The sequence below is a fragment of the Chaetura pelagica genome, unplaced genomic scaffold, assembly GCF_000747805.2.
Source record: "Chaetura pelagica isolate M959 unplaced genomic scaffold, ChaPel_1.0 scaffold10, whole genome shotgun sequence".
NCBI classification, from domain to species: domain Eukaryota; kingdom Metazoa; phylum Chordata; class Aves; order Apodiformes; family Apodidae; genus Chaetura; species Chaetura pelagica.
In genome coordinates, this window is record NW_009952263.1 from 3,802,207 (window position 1) to 3,817,678 (window position 15,472).

General features: G+C 35.3%; 1 protein-coding gene across 1 annotated transcript; it reads left to right on the plus strand.

The window, feature by feature from the left end:
- Positions 1-525: 525 nt before the first annotated feature.
- On the plus strand, positions 526-14,345 carry AZI2 (5-azacytidine induced 2). Its single transcript, XM_010007502.1, has 7 exons — positions 526-750; positions 3,166-3,291; positions 3,599-3,698; positions 5,417-5,565; positions 8,277-8,338; positions 11,623-11,738; positions 13,960-14,345. The coding sequence occupies exons 1-7, from the start codon at positions 526-528 to the stop codon at positions 14,343-14,345; spliced, it is 1,164 nt and encodes a 387-aa protein (XP_010005804.1).
- Positions 14,346-15,472: the final 1,127 nt, after the last annotated feature.

Consider the following 15,472-nt stretch of genomic DNA (forward strand, 5'->3'; position numbering starts at 1 on the left):
AAGTAAAGAATAGCTGTTACTCATGCAGCCTCTTTAAGGACCAATGTGGGTGTGTACCTTAAAGAGACCATTCTAAAATTTGGGAAAATTTGTTTTCAAAAATTAATGAAATTAAATACCTTCGTTTTGGCACCTGTGCTCAGAAGCCACGGTAGTCAATTTCTTGTAGCTCTAATACCTTTTACTATTCAGTGCTGACTTGCAAAGCCTTTAATACAATATTCCTTTGGAGTTAAAATATTAGGTACCAGCCAAATTCTAGGATACTGTTACACCTTAATAAAAATTAATTTTGGGCTCTTAAATCTGATATGTACTAAAAATATTTTTATCAAGTAACAGTGATATATGCTTATTTTCTAACAAGTCTATTTTCAGTGTAAAATGGGTTTGAAGAGTTTTCTGTTCTCAGTCTTGTCATTCTTTCACAGAACTACCCTGCAGTATTATTTTGGAAGGTTTTCAGGCTTGAGACTCTTGATGAATTTGTGAATTTTTTTCACTCGTGTCTTTTTAACAGTTGTCATGGAGGAGTTGGTAGAGGATGACATCTGTATTTTGAACCATGAAAAAGCAGACGGTGCTCATAAGAGAGATGGGGAGATTCCTGTTCCCTCTTACAGTGGAGATGAGTCTGTGGCCTCGCATTTTGCACTTGTGACTGCATATGAAGATATCAAGAAACGGCTAAAGGAGACAGAGAAGGAGAACTCCTTCCTAAAGAAAAGGGTGAGAATTCTAGAAGAAAAGGTAAGAAAAGAGTCAGTTTGCCATCTTCTAGTAGCAGCTACTGTTTGGATGGCAGAGCAGATGGTTAGGTTTTTAAAATATGTGCATAAAAAAATTTCCCAGTTAAAAGGTTTTGGTTTTATTTGTTTACGGGAAACACAGTTCGTTCCTCTGGTAGTCTGGTTGTGTCATACTGGGATTTTTTTATTCTGACTGGGCATGTATGTGGTGCAATGCAGCAGTGCAAAGATACTGGCTTTGATTCAGAAAGTGGTATTGGATCATTACTGTTTTTAATCTGCTCCTTTATGGTGTGTATTAACTTGGGCACATGTGATTTAATATTGTTGAAATGTTAGGTACCAAGTCTATAAACTATCCGAATCTGGTGATTGTCTATCTAAAGAATCTCTTGGGTTCAGCACATCGACATGATAAGGAAGAATGGTTGTTAAGAATATCTGGATATGTGTAGGTAATACCAGTCTCAACAAGAATTACAAAGGTGTAGTGCTTCACATTGAGGTGTTGCCTGGATGTTTTTTGGTACAGTAATTCTGTAATGGAAAGGAATATAAGAATTTGGTTTATATGCAGTTTCTCATTGCCTTAGTCTAGTGAAGTTAATTAGAGCTAAAAATCAACTATGACACAGGCTTTTCTATCCCATTAAGGAATACTATTGTTAAAAGTATATCTGTCATTCAATAGTGACTGACTTCGTACTGCAGAAGGTCTTGACTTTGATAGATTGCTTTCTTATTAATGCAAAATGGAAAGCTAGATCCTAGAGTTAGACCTGAAAAAGTTATTAGAACTTTTTCCTGAGTATGTGCTAGTGATTCTTTTACAAAGAGCTTTACTTACAAAGTTCAGGAAGTATGTTATTTTGTAGTGTTGCAATGAAGAGCTTGAGTCACACTGGGTATGATTTTGAAACACTTCAGGAATTCTTGGTGACTAGTTTAACAGGATTTGCTTTCTGTCAAAAGGTGAAATGTTCGTAGCACTTTCTTTATATAAGGTCCAGTGGAGGTGAGGGGGATAGGAGTAGAGCTCTAGACTGAATGTTCTCTGAACCATGCTGAGTGTAACATCTTTTACTTGGTTATTTGAAAATACAGTAAACAGGACTTGACATTGACAATCCCTTTTAGTCTTTTGGTTTGGCCTGGTTCAGCTTAATTGTCTTGAACATGACACTTTATTTTCCATAGAGAAAACTTTTGTTTTAGAATGTTAATACTGTGAAAATGTTTCTGTGAGAGAGGGGCATTGAGAAGGCCTCGAGTGTTAAAGTAATAGAACTGACTTTCAGTCTTTGTTAATGGCTAGTATACCTGCATGGCAAAAAAATACATGTGGAGTTACCCCTTTTGAGTTTTAAATTCTGAAGTGTATGGAAACTTCCAGGAAGTATAGTAAGGCTTATGTTCTGTCTGAATGGCTTTGTTTGGGAGATGAAAATGTAAAGGACGAGGCTTAAAATGAGTAGTATGTTAACTTAGAGGGTCCATACAGAAAGCAAAGGGCAGAAACTTCCATTTTATGGCTTGCTTTCCCAGACTTTCTCTTCAGCAAACACCTAAAAGTGGAGATATTTAATATAAATACATTATATTTTATTTTTGTTTTGTTTATTGTGTGGCTCTTGATTTTTACTAAAATACATAAATCTGTCACAAATACCTGTTAGGTACACTGCATGTATTTAAATGCCCTAGTATTATAAAGTGTGCAGGATAAGCAGAATGAAAAGGATAATGCAATACTTAGTCAAAACAAGAACTTTCTATATGAACAGCTGTAATTTTATGTAAGGCTTCTCTTCTTGCTGTCTTAATAAAAATACTGAACATATTTTAACTCTACCCCTTTCCTTCTGGCAATCTACTTGGCAGTTCTTATTCCCCCTTGCCTGTCTTTTGCCTTAGCAGGCTGTGAGGTCGTGGTGACCTGGAAATTAAGTTACATGTAAAGTAATTCTGCTTTGGCTTTTCTCACATAAGTACATACACACAAAAAATAATTTTGTTTAAATTATGTGTCATTTAAAAAGTATGTTCATTTTCCTCTGAATTTTCTGCGTTTCATCTTTATATGCTTAAAATCTGTTTCCAAAAAGCAGTTTTTACATCTTTAGAGACTGAAAAAAATATGATTAAGGGATTGTCAGTGCGAGTAATCGTGATGTGTGGATGGTTTTTAAATACTCATAGCAGTAAGCTGGCAGCATTAAGTATGGCTGAAGTCTGCAGAATTCATAGACTGCTTTAGTTGCACTTCTGTTAGAAAGCTTTGGTCTGTATCAATGTATTTAATTAATGTAATTTTTTAATTTAACATTGCAGGCTGTACTGTTGGGACTTTTTTCATTTTGCAGTTTTCAACATAACATACAAATCTTCTTATTTCTTATGTCTGTTCAACTTTTAGCTGCTTGGCTCCCGACTGGAAGAGGAATGCAGCTCAGTTGGACGCGAACAAGTAAATAAGGCGTACCAAGCCTATCGAGAGGCCTGCATTGACCGAGATAGTCTGAAAAGCAAACTGGATAAAATAGTATGCCTTTTTAATTAATAACTTAAATGCATGTTAGATAACTGTCTAGTTAGTAAATGTTTACTGGATAATGAATTTTATTCACTGACGATCTGTGGTGTTTGTTTTATCACTCCTTTAGGGTTCTAAAGTACATGATGATACTTCATGTAGGAATAGCAACTTTAAAAATCTCACTTTTATTACTGTGCTAGGCCAATGCTAAAAAAAATCAAATCCTGTTATTAAAAAAAAGTTGAGTTGTCAGACATAATAGAAAAAAGCTTCACAAATGGTGGTTTGTTTATTTTTTTCACCTTGAAAATAGATGAAAGAAAATGCAGAGTCCATTAAGAACTTGAATGAACAGTTGCAGTCTAAAGAAGTAGAGCTGTTACAACTAAGAACTGAAGTGGAAACTCAACAAGGTATGCATTTGGTTACTTCATCAAAATCTGTGCTGACTAGTCCTAGTGGTTATATTATGATTTCAGGGAATGAAGAGGTTTAACCCTATATAGTGGCTAGGTAAGAGAGGAGTATACTGCAGTGAGTTTGGGTATGTGTTAATTCTTTTAAATGGAGGCATGCATGTTAGATTATCACAGGCAAAGAGCTCCATGGTAAATATCTGAATGTCTTGTGTTCTTCCACTGTAGATTATTTAATCATTTGAGAAATGTGCACAACCTGACAGTTGAATAGGCTGGTGGTTGTAGCTCTGGACTCCACCACTTTTTCCTCACATTAGGGTGGGGGCATGTATGTTCAAGTATCAATCACTATCCAGTCCATACCATTTCCTCTGATACCTAGAGATGATGAAGTGCAGTGCTTTGTCTCACTGTTGGGATAGGACAGGTACATGAGGATGTACAGTAGTTGGAGTCAACAATATTTACTTGAAGGAGCTGGGAGATGAGGAAAGGTAGAAAGATATTCGTTGTAGAGTGCACGCTGGAAGGTGGAAGAAAAAACAGTGTACCCGGGCAATTCCAAAAGCCCACATTCAGCTTCTGTTAACTACTGTTGTAAAGAGTGCCGTAGAGATGATAAATATGTAAAATAAAACACAACAGAAGAAAAAATATCTTTAGTACTATTATAAGAAAAGATAGCAAGATAATAGCATCTATATAAAGTTAGAGACATGGACTGGACTTCCTGTTCTGAACAAGCACAGTCATTTGAAGATTGTTTGTTAAGTACTGATGTGCTTGAATAGAATTACTTTCCAAGAGGACCTCAGGCATGTAATACACTACTTCAGTCACACAGGTTTTTAAGCCTAGATGAACAAACCACATGTACTAGTAGTATCGTTGAGGACATCATGGTTCAAGGAGGTAAGAAATGCAGAGTTTATAAAGAGAGCTCTGAAGATGTGATTTCAAGCCTTATTTATTAATCAATTTTACCCATAAGCAAGCTCTGAATACCTTGTTTAGGAAAAATCAGTGTAGCTTAAGCTTGTTTAAATGGTTAAGTCTAGAAGTGAGTGTACAATGCAGTTGAAGACTCAGGGGTTTTCTTCCTGCCATGTTCTCTCTTTTCTTGCTGTCTAACTAGTGTCCTACTACTGATTGGATACTAGGTTCATCATAGGTTGGTTCTTACTAGAGACTATCAATTTGTTCTGTCTAATAAGAGGATTTATATAACTTCTAGACTTTACCCTTTTGTTTTGATTGTATCTTTTGTAGTTCTGTTTGGAACTTCTTAATATTAAACTTGGGAAAAACTTATGGTAAATTATGTAACAATATAAATCTGAGACGGGAAAAAAACAATGCTTTCAAAGCATGTAAAAAATAAAAAAGTATGCAAGTTGGTGTGTATATCATGCATGTTTGCCATTAACAGATTATTGTATTACCAGTGCTGTTACTTCCTTTTTTTTAATGTAAAATCTCTACTGCACTGTTGGAAAACAGGACTCTGTACTTTGAGTTCAGAAAATATACTACTTCTCTGCCAACAGCTTGACCTGTATTAGTATTTCTCTGTTGTCATAGACTGCAGTTTCTTCAGAATGTACAGGGTAGATTTTTGTAGGACATGAGCTGGTTAATGTGCAACCTCACATTTTGAGTTACATTTCTTGAACTGAGACTGAAATCTGATTGTCTTACTTGTCTTCTTATAGTGATGAAAAATATGAATTGTACTCAGTCCAGCTGGGAAATAGAGAAGCTCAACAGTCACCTGAAAGTGCATAGTCTGGAACAGGATATAGAAAGCCTCAAGCAAGAGTGCAACAGTCTCAGAAAGGAGTTGCAAAAAGCCAAGCAGAAGGTATCTTTATTTTTAAGGAAGTTTTGTATTACTAGATTTGACTGGTTTATAGCATTATTTTAAATCCCTTGTTAAAGCAAAATGTAGAGTAAACAAAGAGATATAAAGTATGTAATTGAGTGGAATATTAACATCCCAGTGAAATTAACCTTAAATATTCTCATAGATTAGCTTGTTTCTTGGAAATAATACCCTTACATAGGGAAATTTTCCAGCCATTGCCCCTAAACAGAAAAGAAAGCTTTACATTTTCTTCTTACTAGGTGATCAGATTGTCGTGTTCTATGCAGGTACTTGTCCTGAGCTAGACTTCTTAGAAAGTTTGGGTTGTTGTTTTTTTGGTGGTTTTTTTTTAGTAAACAAAACTTTTGTTGTTTGTTTTTTTTCTTTTAAAACAATATAATGCTTATGTTAAAAGATACCATAAACCATGTTTAAGGATCTCTAGCCCTTTCCTTTAGCGTAGTTTTAGCTTGTCAGGAAGGTGGATTTTTGGTTTATGGAATCTTGCTATACCCCCTTTAATCTGGGGCAAGAGTCTGTTTTGAGGGACTCATGCAATGTAGATGTGGTTAGGATCTCAAAAAGAATATTAAGATAGTCTAACAGTAATAAAATGCATTAAGGTTAAAAATTGTCTAGCTTATGCTTACTGCTTTACAGGATAAAAGGTACAGAGTCTGTAGGACTCTTCAGTAATGTTGAAGTTACACAATAAACTATTTAAATGTAATTATTTTAAGCAGCAGACTAGTGTAGGTTTCTTATGATCATTAATAATTATGACTATGAAATCTTGACTCACATAATATTTGAGTGAGCCAATATTTAGGCTATGTAAGACTTGCAGATAGAATCCTTGCATGGTCATCATCTTGCCTTCATACAAGATTTTATATAATTTGGAAATGTTTCCTTGGCTCTTTTTCTTATGGACATATTTGCATTACTACAGAAATGTGCTTCAAAAGCGCATCTCCTGAATCACCACTGTCTACAGTGCCTTGCATTACAGAGCAGTCAGGAGTATTGGAACTGGATTCCTTCTGGATGAAACTAAGAATATGAAGCCCAACCTCTCCTGGGCCTTTAGGGACCAGACTAGAGCTAGCCTGAAGTTGAGTCCTTCTCCCCTGCTGCCTTCAAAGCATATATAGTTGGGGTGTTGGGTTCTCAGCACCCAATGTGTCTCTACAGATGTGCTGGTGTCATGCCATGCTCCTGGTTTTCAGGGGGACAGGCTGACATTTATCGTTTGTCTTGTGTCAGGTTTAGCCTGTGTTTCCTCCACTAGGTGGGGATGAAGCACATTATCTGGGAGGAGGGTGAGGTGGTTACTTCTCTTACTGTTAGTTGTTTTCACTGGTATCTAGAATTCTTTTAGGTACTTTAATACCTTGTAACTTCTGAAGAATTACTCTAACTGATATGCAATTTAAGTGTCTTCAGGTAGCTCTGTACAATAGAGTAGCAGCTATATATATAATTGAAGGTTGGAGATTGGATTGTGAGAATGAATGTTGCTAGAAAGAACAGAATAAATAGCAGTTATAGAGAATACTAGTCGTAGCACTTTAAATAATGCTTATACCAGCAGATTTTGTTGCAAAAACAAATACAAGGAACAGCTTCTTTATATATATATATATATCTATATCTATCTATATATATATAAAATTTCTTCTTTATTCTGGTTATTGCTTCATAAGGGAAATAAAAAGGTACAAGGTTCCAAACGTGGGGTAGTACAGTGCAAGTGCTTAGGTTTTTTTAACTATGAAATTGAATCTCTGATGTGGTGGGAAAGCCTTCAGGAGGGGGAGAAATTGTCAGGTAGAATACAGGAAAATGTGATCAATGCACAATGACAAGTCAGCATTGTTTCAAACCCAGCTGGTATCTTCATTAATACTGTTTTAAACTATATTAGCTAGAATTTTCAGATGTTCTATGCCTTTGGCAAGTATGCTTTCTAATTTTTTTAATGTTTAGATTTTATTTTTTGAGTTTTCCGTTGTAGTTAATACAGTGCATATATTACATTTCAAGTAACTAGTCAATATGTATGGGCCATCACAAAGCCACAGTAACTGATATTAAATTCATAACAGGTTTGGGTAAAGGAAACACTATTAGGAATGGAACAGAAAGGGAAGAGATATAAATGGGAACTCATCACAGGTGAGGGTCTAGTAGATATATGGCTAAGGAAGTAAGCCCAATGTTTGATTTGATAAACGGTACTGTGAACTTCAGTGCGGCTGCTTGTATTCACAATTTAAAGCAGTCTTGCAGACTCAAGAGTTAAATTATGTTGTATCATAAAAAATAACTTGGAGAAGTAAATATATACTGAAATAGTTTAATTTCAAGTTCTTTATATACTGGGGCAGGGAAAGAACAAGAGAAGGCTCATTACTTTTTTTAATGGAAGTAAAAAGCCTTTCTTGGTGTTTGCTTTAAAAAGAATAATGAATTGTGGTGGTTGAGCAATATTTTCATAAATGTAGGTAATCAAGCATCTTAAAGTGGAAATTCTTAGTAGAAGCCTTAATGTCCATGGTGAAAACCACTGCTGCCAACACAAATGAAGACTACTTTACTTGTGGGTTTTAATATTGGTGAACTTGTAGTTTCGCTGCAGTATTTTCAGATAGAAGATGTGAAATAGTATAATTCCTTCTCTATCTTTTCCTGACTCTGTTATGCAGGACCAGGCTCAAGAAGAAAGTCAATCAAATGGAGAGCACCTTCACAGAAAAGACATCCAGAGGTATGAAAATCTTCCATGGTTTATTTTTAGTTTACTGAGAGAGTTATTTGAACAAGGAAATATTCTTGCAGCCTGTTCAAATCTCTTATTTCAAATTACATTATCTAATTTCAAGTCTAGGTGTACTGATTTAGCAATATCATTTTAGTAGTTCAGGATGATGATGATAATAGGAAAAAACTGTACATCTTTATATTGTACAGAAAATGAAGTTAAATTAACTTGGATTTAAAAATCAGCTTTTTAATAATTATTTGACTTGAGGAGGTGGTAGATAAATTTCCAATTCTTATCCCAGCTATAGAATATTATATATATATTCTGTGTATGAGGATGGTTTTTTGTTTGCATAGGTGATGGCTTTAAATCTCTTGCAGTGTTGAAAGACACATTCTTACTTAGTGCAGTGCAATAATATTTGTACTAGAAGACATTTTATAAGTTTTTTTTAATATTGAGGAGCCATTGTGTGACCTATTCAAAAACAAATACCAGTGATCCAGAAAGCATTTGTTCTCATTTTGCAGCCATTCAAAGTACAGTTGTGCTTACGATAGAAACTCCTGTATTATCCTGTCTTGATCATGTGTGCTGTATTAGAAAGTATATATAGCCTTTAATTCTTTATGCAAAAGAACAATTAATGAATGCATGAAAGTTCCCAAAAGTCTTGCACACATGAAATAACTGCCTCTTACCCAGTTATGCCTCTTTGTGCACTAGCATCATTTTCCACAAGAGGGAAGAGTTGTCCTTCATAATGACAGATTGTTAGCCTCATACCTTGTTGCTTATTTGGCTGTCAAAGAGATTGGAAAGGAAGTCAGTCACTAAAAGAAAAGAGCACAGATATTTCCTTTCACATGTTCTCTGACATAGTGATGATAATATTATACATATACACAAATTACACTTTCTCCTTTCACCTTGACTGGATGGCTAACTCGCTTACACTTTTTCATGTGGTTTCTGCTGGAGCTTCATAGTCAAGTCTTACACGCCTGAAAAAAAGGTGTTATCTCAAGGTAAAGCAGTTATCTCTCTGATCATCTGGAACAGATTTATAACACAAAGCAACCATCTGATTTAGCATATGCACTGACTGCATTATGTTTATTGTAATGTGACATAAATAACAAATATGTAATATGTACTGAATACATAAACCTATCCAAAACTCAGTGGGAAAACACTTGAAAAACCTCCCATATGAAACGTGTTGTAGCAAGCAATCCCACTCTTTATGGGAAATAGAGGCATTTGAGCTAGTTAACTTTTTGGAAAGCAATTATCTGACATTTCTCAGCAGCCTGCAAGTCTGACTTAAACATCTTGGTTTGTGAATCTGCTTTGTCGTAGATGTAGATAGACTCTCATATTCCAGGTTTATATTACATGTTAGAAGGCAGTATAGGCTAGACTTGTGAGCTTGTGGAATTCTTGGTTTTCAGTTGAAAATTTCTTGAAAATTAGGCTTTGCATTGGGATTTTAGGTATCCACAAAAACAATTACAATATATTGTGTGTGATTAAAGTAAAATTCTGGTACCTCTAACCCATTGCAAGATGCTTTCAAAAGTGCCAATTGCACATTACAAAATTTATCTAAGTACTTTCCTTCTAGTTGATTGCAGTCACTGAGCTGTTCTTAGGGTTAGCACTTTGTATATAAACATATTTAAATATTGGACTGTTCTGTTTCAATGTAACTAAAGTTAACAAACCTAATTTTTGAGACCAAAACGCATGAATAAATGAAGAGTCATTCCCATATCAATCTTAAAATTGTCATGTCTTTAAAAGTTCAAAGAGCCAAAAGGAATCTGCAGTAAAAAGGTTTAGCTGAACTTCTTGAAATAACCACTTCTGAAAATTTTAGCTTTCTGTCTATCAGAATTGCTGATACCTAATACCTTACGTATTGAACTCAGCTTCCTCTGGCTTGTAAGAGAGTTTCTGATTCTGAACTTTTGTATTCTGGGGAAATATTTCTGTGCACAGAAGCAAGTTTAATGCCTTTGTTTTAAGGGCACTCTCTTAGAGTTAACTTGCAGAACAGATTAATAGCTGTTTCACAGAATGCTTTTGAACACGTTCATGTCTGATAAATATCATGCAGGAGTGATTCTAAATAGCTGTTCTAGAGGGATGAAAATCTGTATATATACATATTTGAAAATATAGTTGTTTTACAGCTTAGAAGTTCTTAGTCGTCTCTGCAATGGTTTGAGGTGCTGAACTGTTTTCAAATAAGCATCTTTTAGGTGAACATACTGAGAAGAGAGAAATTCTGAGAACTCATCCATGTTATTTTTCCTCAATAAATGTGCTTTAGTAGAATGTTAAGCACTAAAAAACCATAAATTAATTGATTTCATGTTTAAGTTGAAGTAACTGCATCCTTATGTCTTTGAACAGTAATTATTAATCAACATAAATGTGATGTTCAGTGAGCTTTTGCTCAAAATTTTATCAAGAAACATATGGTGATGCTGAATTTTATGGATTTTGGTTCTTGATTTTTCTCACCAGCTATTAACCTGAAATTTCAGTGTTGGAACAGTGCTGCTGTTGCTAAATAAGTTTCTCATATTATGCTGTCTTTTCAGACAATTAATTAGGTTGCTATTTTTTACACTGTCTGTTAAGGCAATGTATTAACATAAATGAGATTACTTGAATGTGAAACAGCATGTTGTATATTTTAGTTTGGTCTGTGTGTGGGTGCTCTGGTATCTAGACTAAATTTTTTGTAGCAGGATTAATCCTGTAAAGATCCAAATACTGATTTTGGTTGAATATTTAAAATTATGATCAATTAACATTACTAGGATCATGCGATGGTGTGTGTGGTCATTTATCAGGAGCCATTCAAAGATAATACTGTACTTGTTTGCAGTCTAGTGTCCATTTAATATATTTTTTTAAAATGTGTTCCTTGGAGATTACTAATTTAATGGTAAGATGGTTAGTTTCAAATAATGAAATTGGAGAATATGCTTCATATTTCTTTCCATTTGGGGAAATTGAATTTATTACTATTGCCTACTATGTTAATATGTAATACAATATATATTGTAATGTGCATTGTAATGTCCATCAGTTTAAGATCATTATCGGGAGCGCTCAATACGTTTTTCATTATGGTTCTCTAGTAAAACTGGCAGTGTATGTGAGGCAAAAATAGTTTTTTAATAGTTAATGCTTGATAAACATGTTAATAGGCACAATGGTGCTTTGGAGGTGGCAATCACTTAACTTTTAATTGTTCTTTGTTTTGAAAGTGTGCAGCAAGCATACTGGGAACTGAAGAGAGAAGCGTCTAATTTGCGCCTAGTGACTGACATACAGGCTGAGGTTCTACGAAAACTGAAAGCAAACCCAACAGTGACCAAGAAAGGCAAGTCAGTGTTTGCAGCAACAGACCTTACAAACACAAACCGTTGATTCAAGCTGTACCATTTTAAAAAGAAACTAGCTATCATATCTTATCAGAATCTCATCAATTGAAGTTGATAAGCTAGGCTATATATTATGGTTCCAGCCTACCCATTTTCTGCTTTTGCTTCTGTCTCATACTGGTCAACTTCACACATAAAGGTGTTGCTGATGTGTTTTTTCTTCAGTACTGTATTCCGTTCCCCTTGTGGCTTTTTTCTCAGTCAAGTGTTGCTTATGTGCACAAGGCTGAGGTGTTAAGTTTACTCGTATTTGACCTTTTACCACAACTACTTCATATTGGGGGGGAAATCTTTTTTGCAAACAGTCTTATTTTCCTGCTATAGAATATATAAAGTATGAATGCGGCAACATTTAAAAATCAGAATTAAATAGACTGGAATTACCTTACAGTTGCATATTTTTTATGCTGGCATTCAGAAAAGTTGTCTTTTCTAGCAAAATGCTCTGCAAGATGACATTTTCTGAATGTCAAATACTGAGGCTGCAAAACTGCCTTATTTCTGCTGCTGCTTTGCAAATAATTAAGGGAAAAACAGTATCCACATAGAATATCTATAATTTCTGTGAGCATTTCATCAGGTGGTTCTTCTGTTTCATACCTATGTTTCTCTCAAACCAAATGCTTTGCAAGTGAGCCTTTGTACTCTGGTGGGGCCTGTCAGTCAGACTGTTTGTCACAGTGTTTATTTCCTTTGTTTTCTGCTCACATCCATTGTGGTATTTGCTATGTTCAGAATACAGAAGATGCAGGTGAAAGACGGTGAACTTGGTTACAATATATTGGTGACACTCTGATGTCCCTATCTAGTACAAAATCAAGACATTTTGTTTCTAAACAGCTTTGATTGGCTTAGTGAGATAATGATAGGAGTCACCTCCAGGTCAATCACTGCCGCTGTCTGTGGCCAGCAGAAATTAATGATCGCTCACTGGTACTTGGCTGATAAACTATCAACACATTTTTGTACACCTGTTTGTACTGTTACCAGGTGAGTCTGCACTCCTATGATATATACTAAGACACATTTATCAAACAACTTCAGCAGAGAAAGTGTAACTGAATGCGTTTTTAGTCCTTAAGTCTGTCAAGGTTTGATGTGATCATGCAGTGTCTTTTTCTCCTTATTTTTAATGTGGACTTGCCTGTTTTGCCACTACACAAGTACTGATTTTTCTCTTCTCCTACCTGTTGGACAGTCTGATTTTTCTGCAGTTTTACATCCGCAGCTATAAAAGTTATAATTACCTATAAATATTACCTATAAAAGGTATTATTATTGGGAATCAATGGATTTCTACCCTTTGCTTTGTAGGCTTTTTACAGTAATTTTTCAGAATATGTAAGAGTGAAAAGGTTTGACAGAAATGAAAAATGTATTTATTAATCACTTTTTTGTTTACCTTGCTTGTCAGGCACACTTATGAATACTTGTATTTATAGAAAAATCATAGATTCTTAGAATGGTTTGCATTGGAAAGGACCTTAAAGCTGCATGTGCAGGAACACCTCGCACTAAGCCAGGTTGCTCAAAGCCTCATCCAACCTGGCTTGATCGCTTCCAGGGAGGAGGCATCCACATCATTCCTGGGCAACGTGTTCCAGTGTCTCACCACTCTCACACTAAAGAATTTCTTCCTAATGTCTAATCTAAATCTACCTTCTTTCAACTTAAAGCCATTACCCCTTTTCCTATTGCTACATGCCCTTGTAAACAGCCAGATTTAATTCTGTAAGGGTGTTAACTTTCCTAACCTGATCCCTGGCTGCTCAGATAATTTTTCTGTGCTGTCTTTGCTTCCACCCTCTGTAGGTTTCTTTTTGTGTTTGTCAGGAGCTCCTTGTTCATACATGCAGGCCTCCTGGTGGTTTTGCCTGACATCCTCTTTGTTGGGATGCATTGCTGCTGAGTTTCAAGTTGGTTTCTTTGATGTTGGGTGTATTCTAGACACTGATTTCAGGATCTCTGGTTCCTCTTGCCAAGTCAGGCTGAGGGGGTTAGTACATTCAGTTCATATGTAGTTACTGAAGTAAAATACAGTCTGAAAAATTGTAGCTTGAAAACACTGGACTTAATGTACCTGCTATATTGTAGTATGTTTGGAGTATATAAATAATGCATTAAGTAATGTAATTTTTAAATCTTTTCTTTTTTCTGCAGCTGCCTCTACTTCACTGGTCCAATGTGTTGACTTGAACATTTCAAAGCCGAATTTGACACCTGGAGTAGTCTACAAAAAACTCTCACAGAATGATCAAGTGTTCTGCAATCCTGTGTCTCCTCCTCTGCCAAGAGATGGAAAAATCCCATCTGAAAGGGTGACTCTACAAGCATGGACAGATGAGAGACACATTCCAGTTGATGGCAGAATGTTTCAGGATCATTCTTTTGGAAGGAGCTCTCTGGAAGATAATTCCTGGGTATTCCCAAGTCCTCCAAAGCCTAATGAGAATGTGTTTTGGGAAATAAAAAGTAAAACAACCTTGTTAAACTGTCCAGCAGATTACCTGGATCAGTGTAATCAAAACTGTCTGCACAAGAGTTAAACAATTTTTAGAATGAACAAAGCGATTTTTTAGAATAATGATTCTGAATAGGCACCTTAACACTTGAACTTCTAAAGAGGGAAAACAAATTGCTTGAAATACCCTTTTCTTCTTTTTTTTATTCTAGCTTTGAAACAGAAAGCTTTGTCTTCCTCTGCTGTAAAACAGGAGCAAGTTCCTTGAAGTTAATGCTGTGCTGGTATAATGTAAATATAAAGAAATCTGGCATGGGGCCTAGGTGGTTGTGTACTGCAAATGGCATATGTTTGCAGAAGATGACACTGAAAAGTGAGTTATTGGAATAAACCAAAATAATCCAGTTCTGTATTTGTTTGCTATTTCTATGTTATCAAGAAAATTCTTAGTATCCTGTGTTAAAACCTGTAACAGTTCTGACCTTATATTTTGACATTTATTTTTTTTCAGAGTAAGACAAAATGAAGATTTGGATTCTCTCTCCCTTCTTGCTTTTAATTAAGTTTGATGCCTCTGATTTAGAAATGCATTTTAATGTCTTTTTTAACCACGAAAGGTGAGATTTCTTTTTTTTTTTTCATGATTTACATTAGATAGTGGCAAGTGAAAAATCAGTCTTTGGCTACCCTGTTTAGATTGCACCATTTTAGGCCTTATTGTGAATTATAAAGGATCCTAAATAATGTTGCAGAACACTGTGAATCCTGGATGTTCAGCTTGTTTCCCTCAGTTTATGCTGTAGGAAACAGGCTTAATTCTGTGCACAGTGGTGCCTGCCACAGAGTCATCCTGCCCACGGTGCAGTTACCTTTATTGTGCCTCCTTTGCACAGCACCAGAACTTTGACTTTGCATGGTGGTGAAGGCTATTAACTTTTATTAAAGAAGCAAAGCCTTAATTTCATCTGACTAAGTGTCGTAGCTTTGTTGACACATGTAAGGTTTTTTTGTGGTTATCTTTAATATGCCACTAAGAACTAAAGTTATTTGAATTGCAACTGCCTGCTTTATGGATTTTGGATGTCTTACTACTATTTGTTTTTTCCTTTGAAGGCAAAAAAAAAAATTTAGACACAGACAATTTAGGCTTTTTTTTTTAACTGTTCTGCTTCATATCTGGCTTAATACGTCAGGGTAAGTGAAATGCCTTGA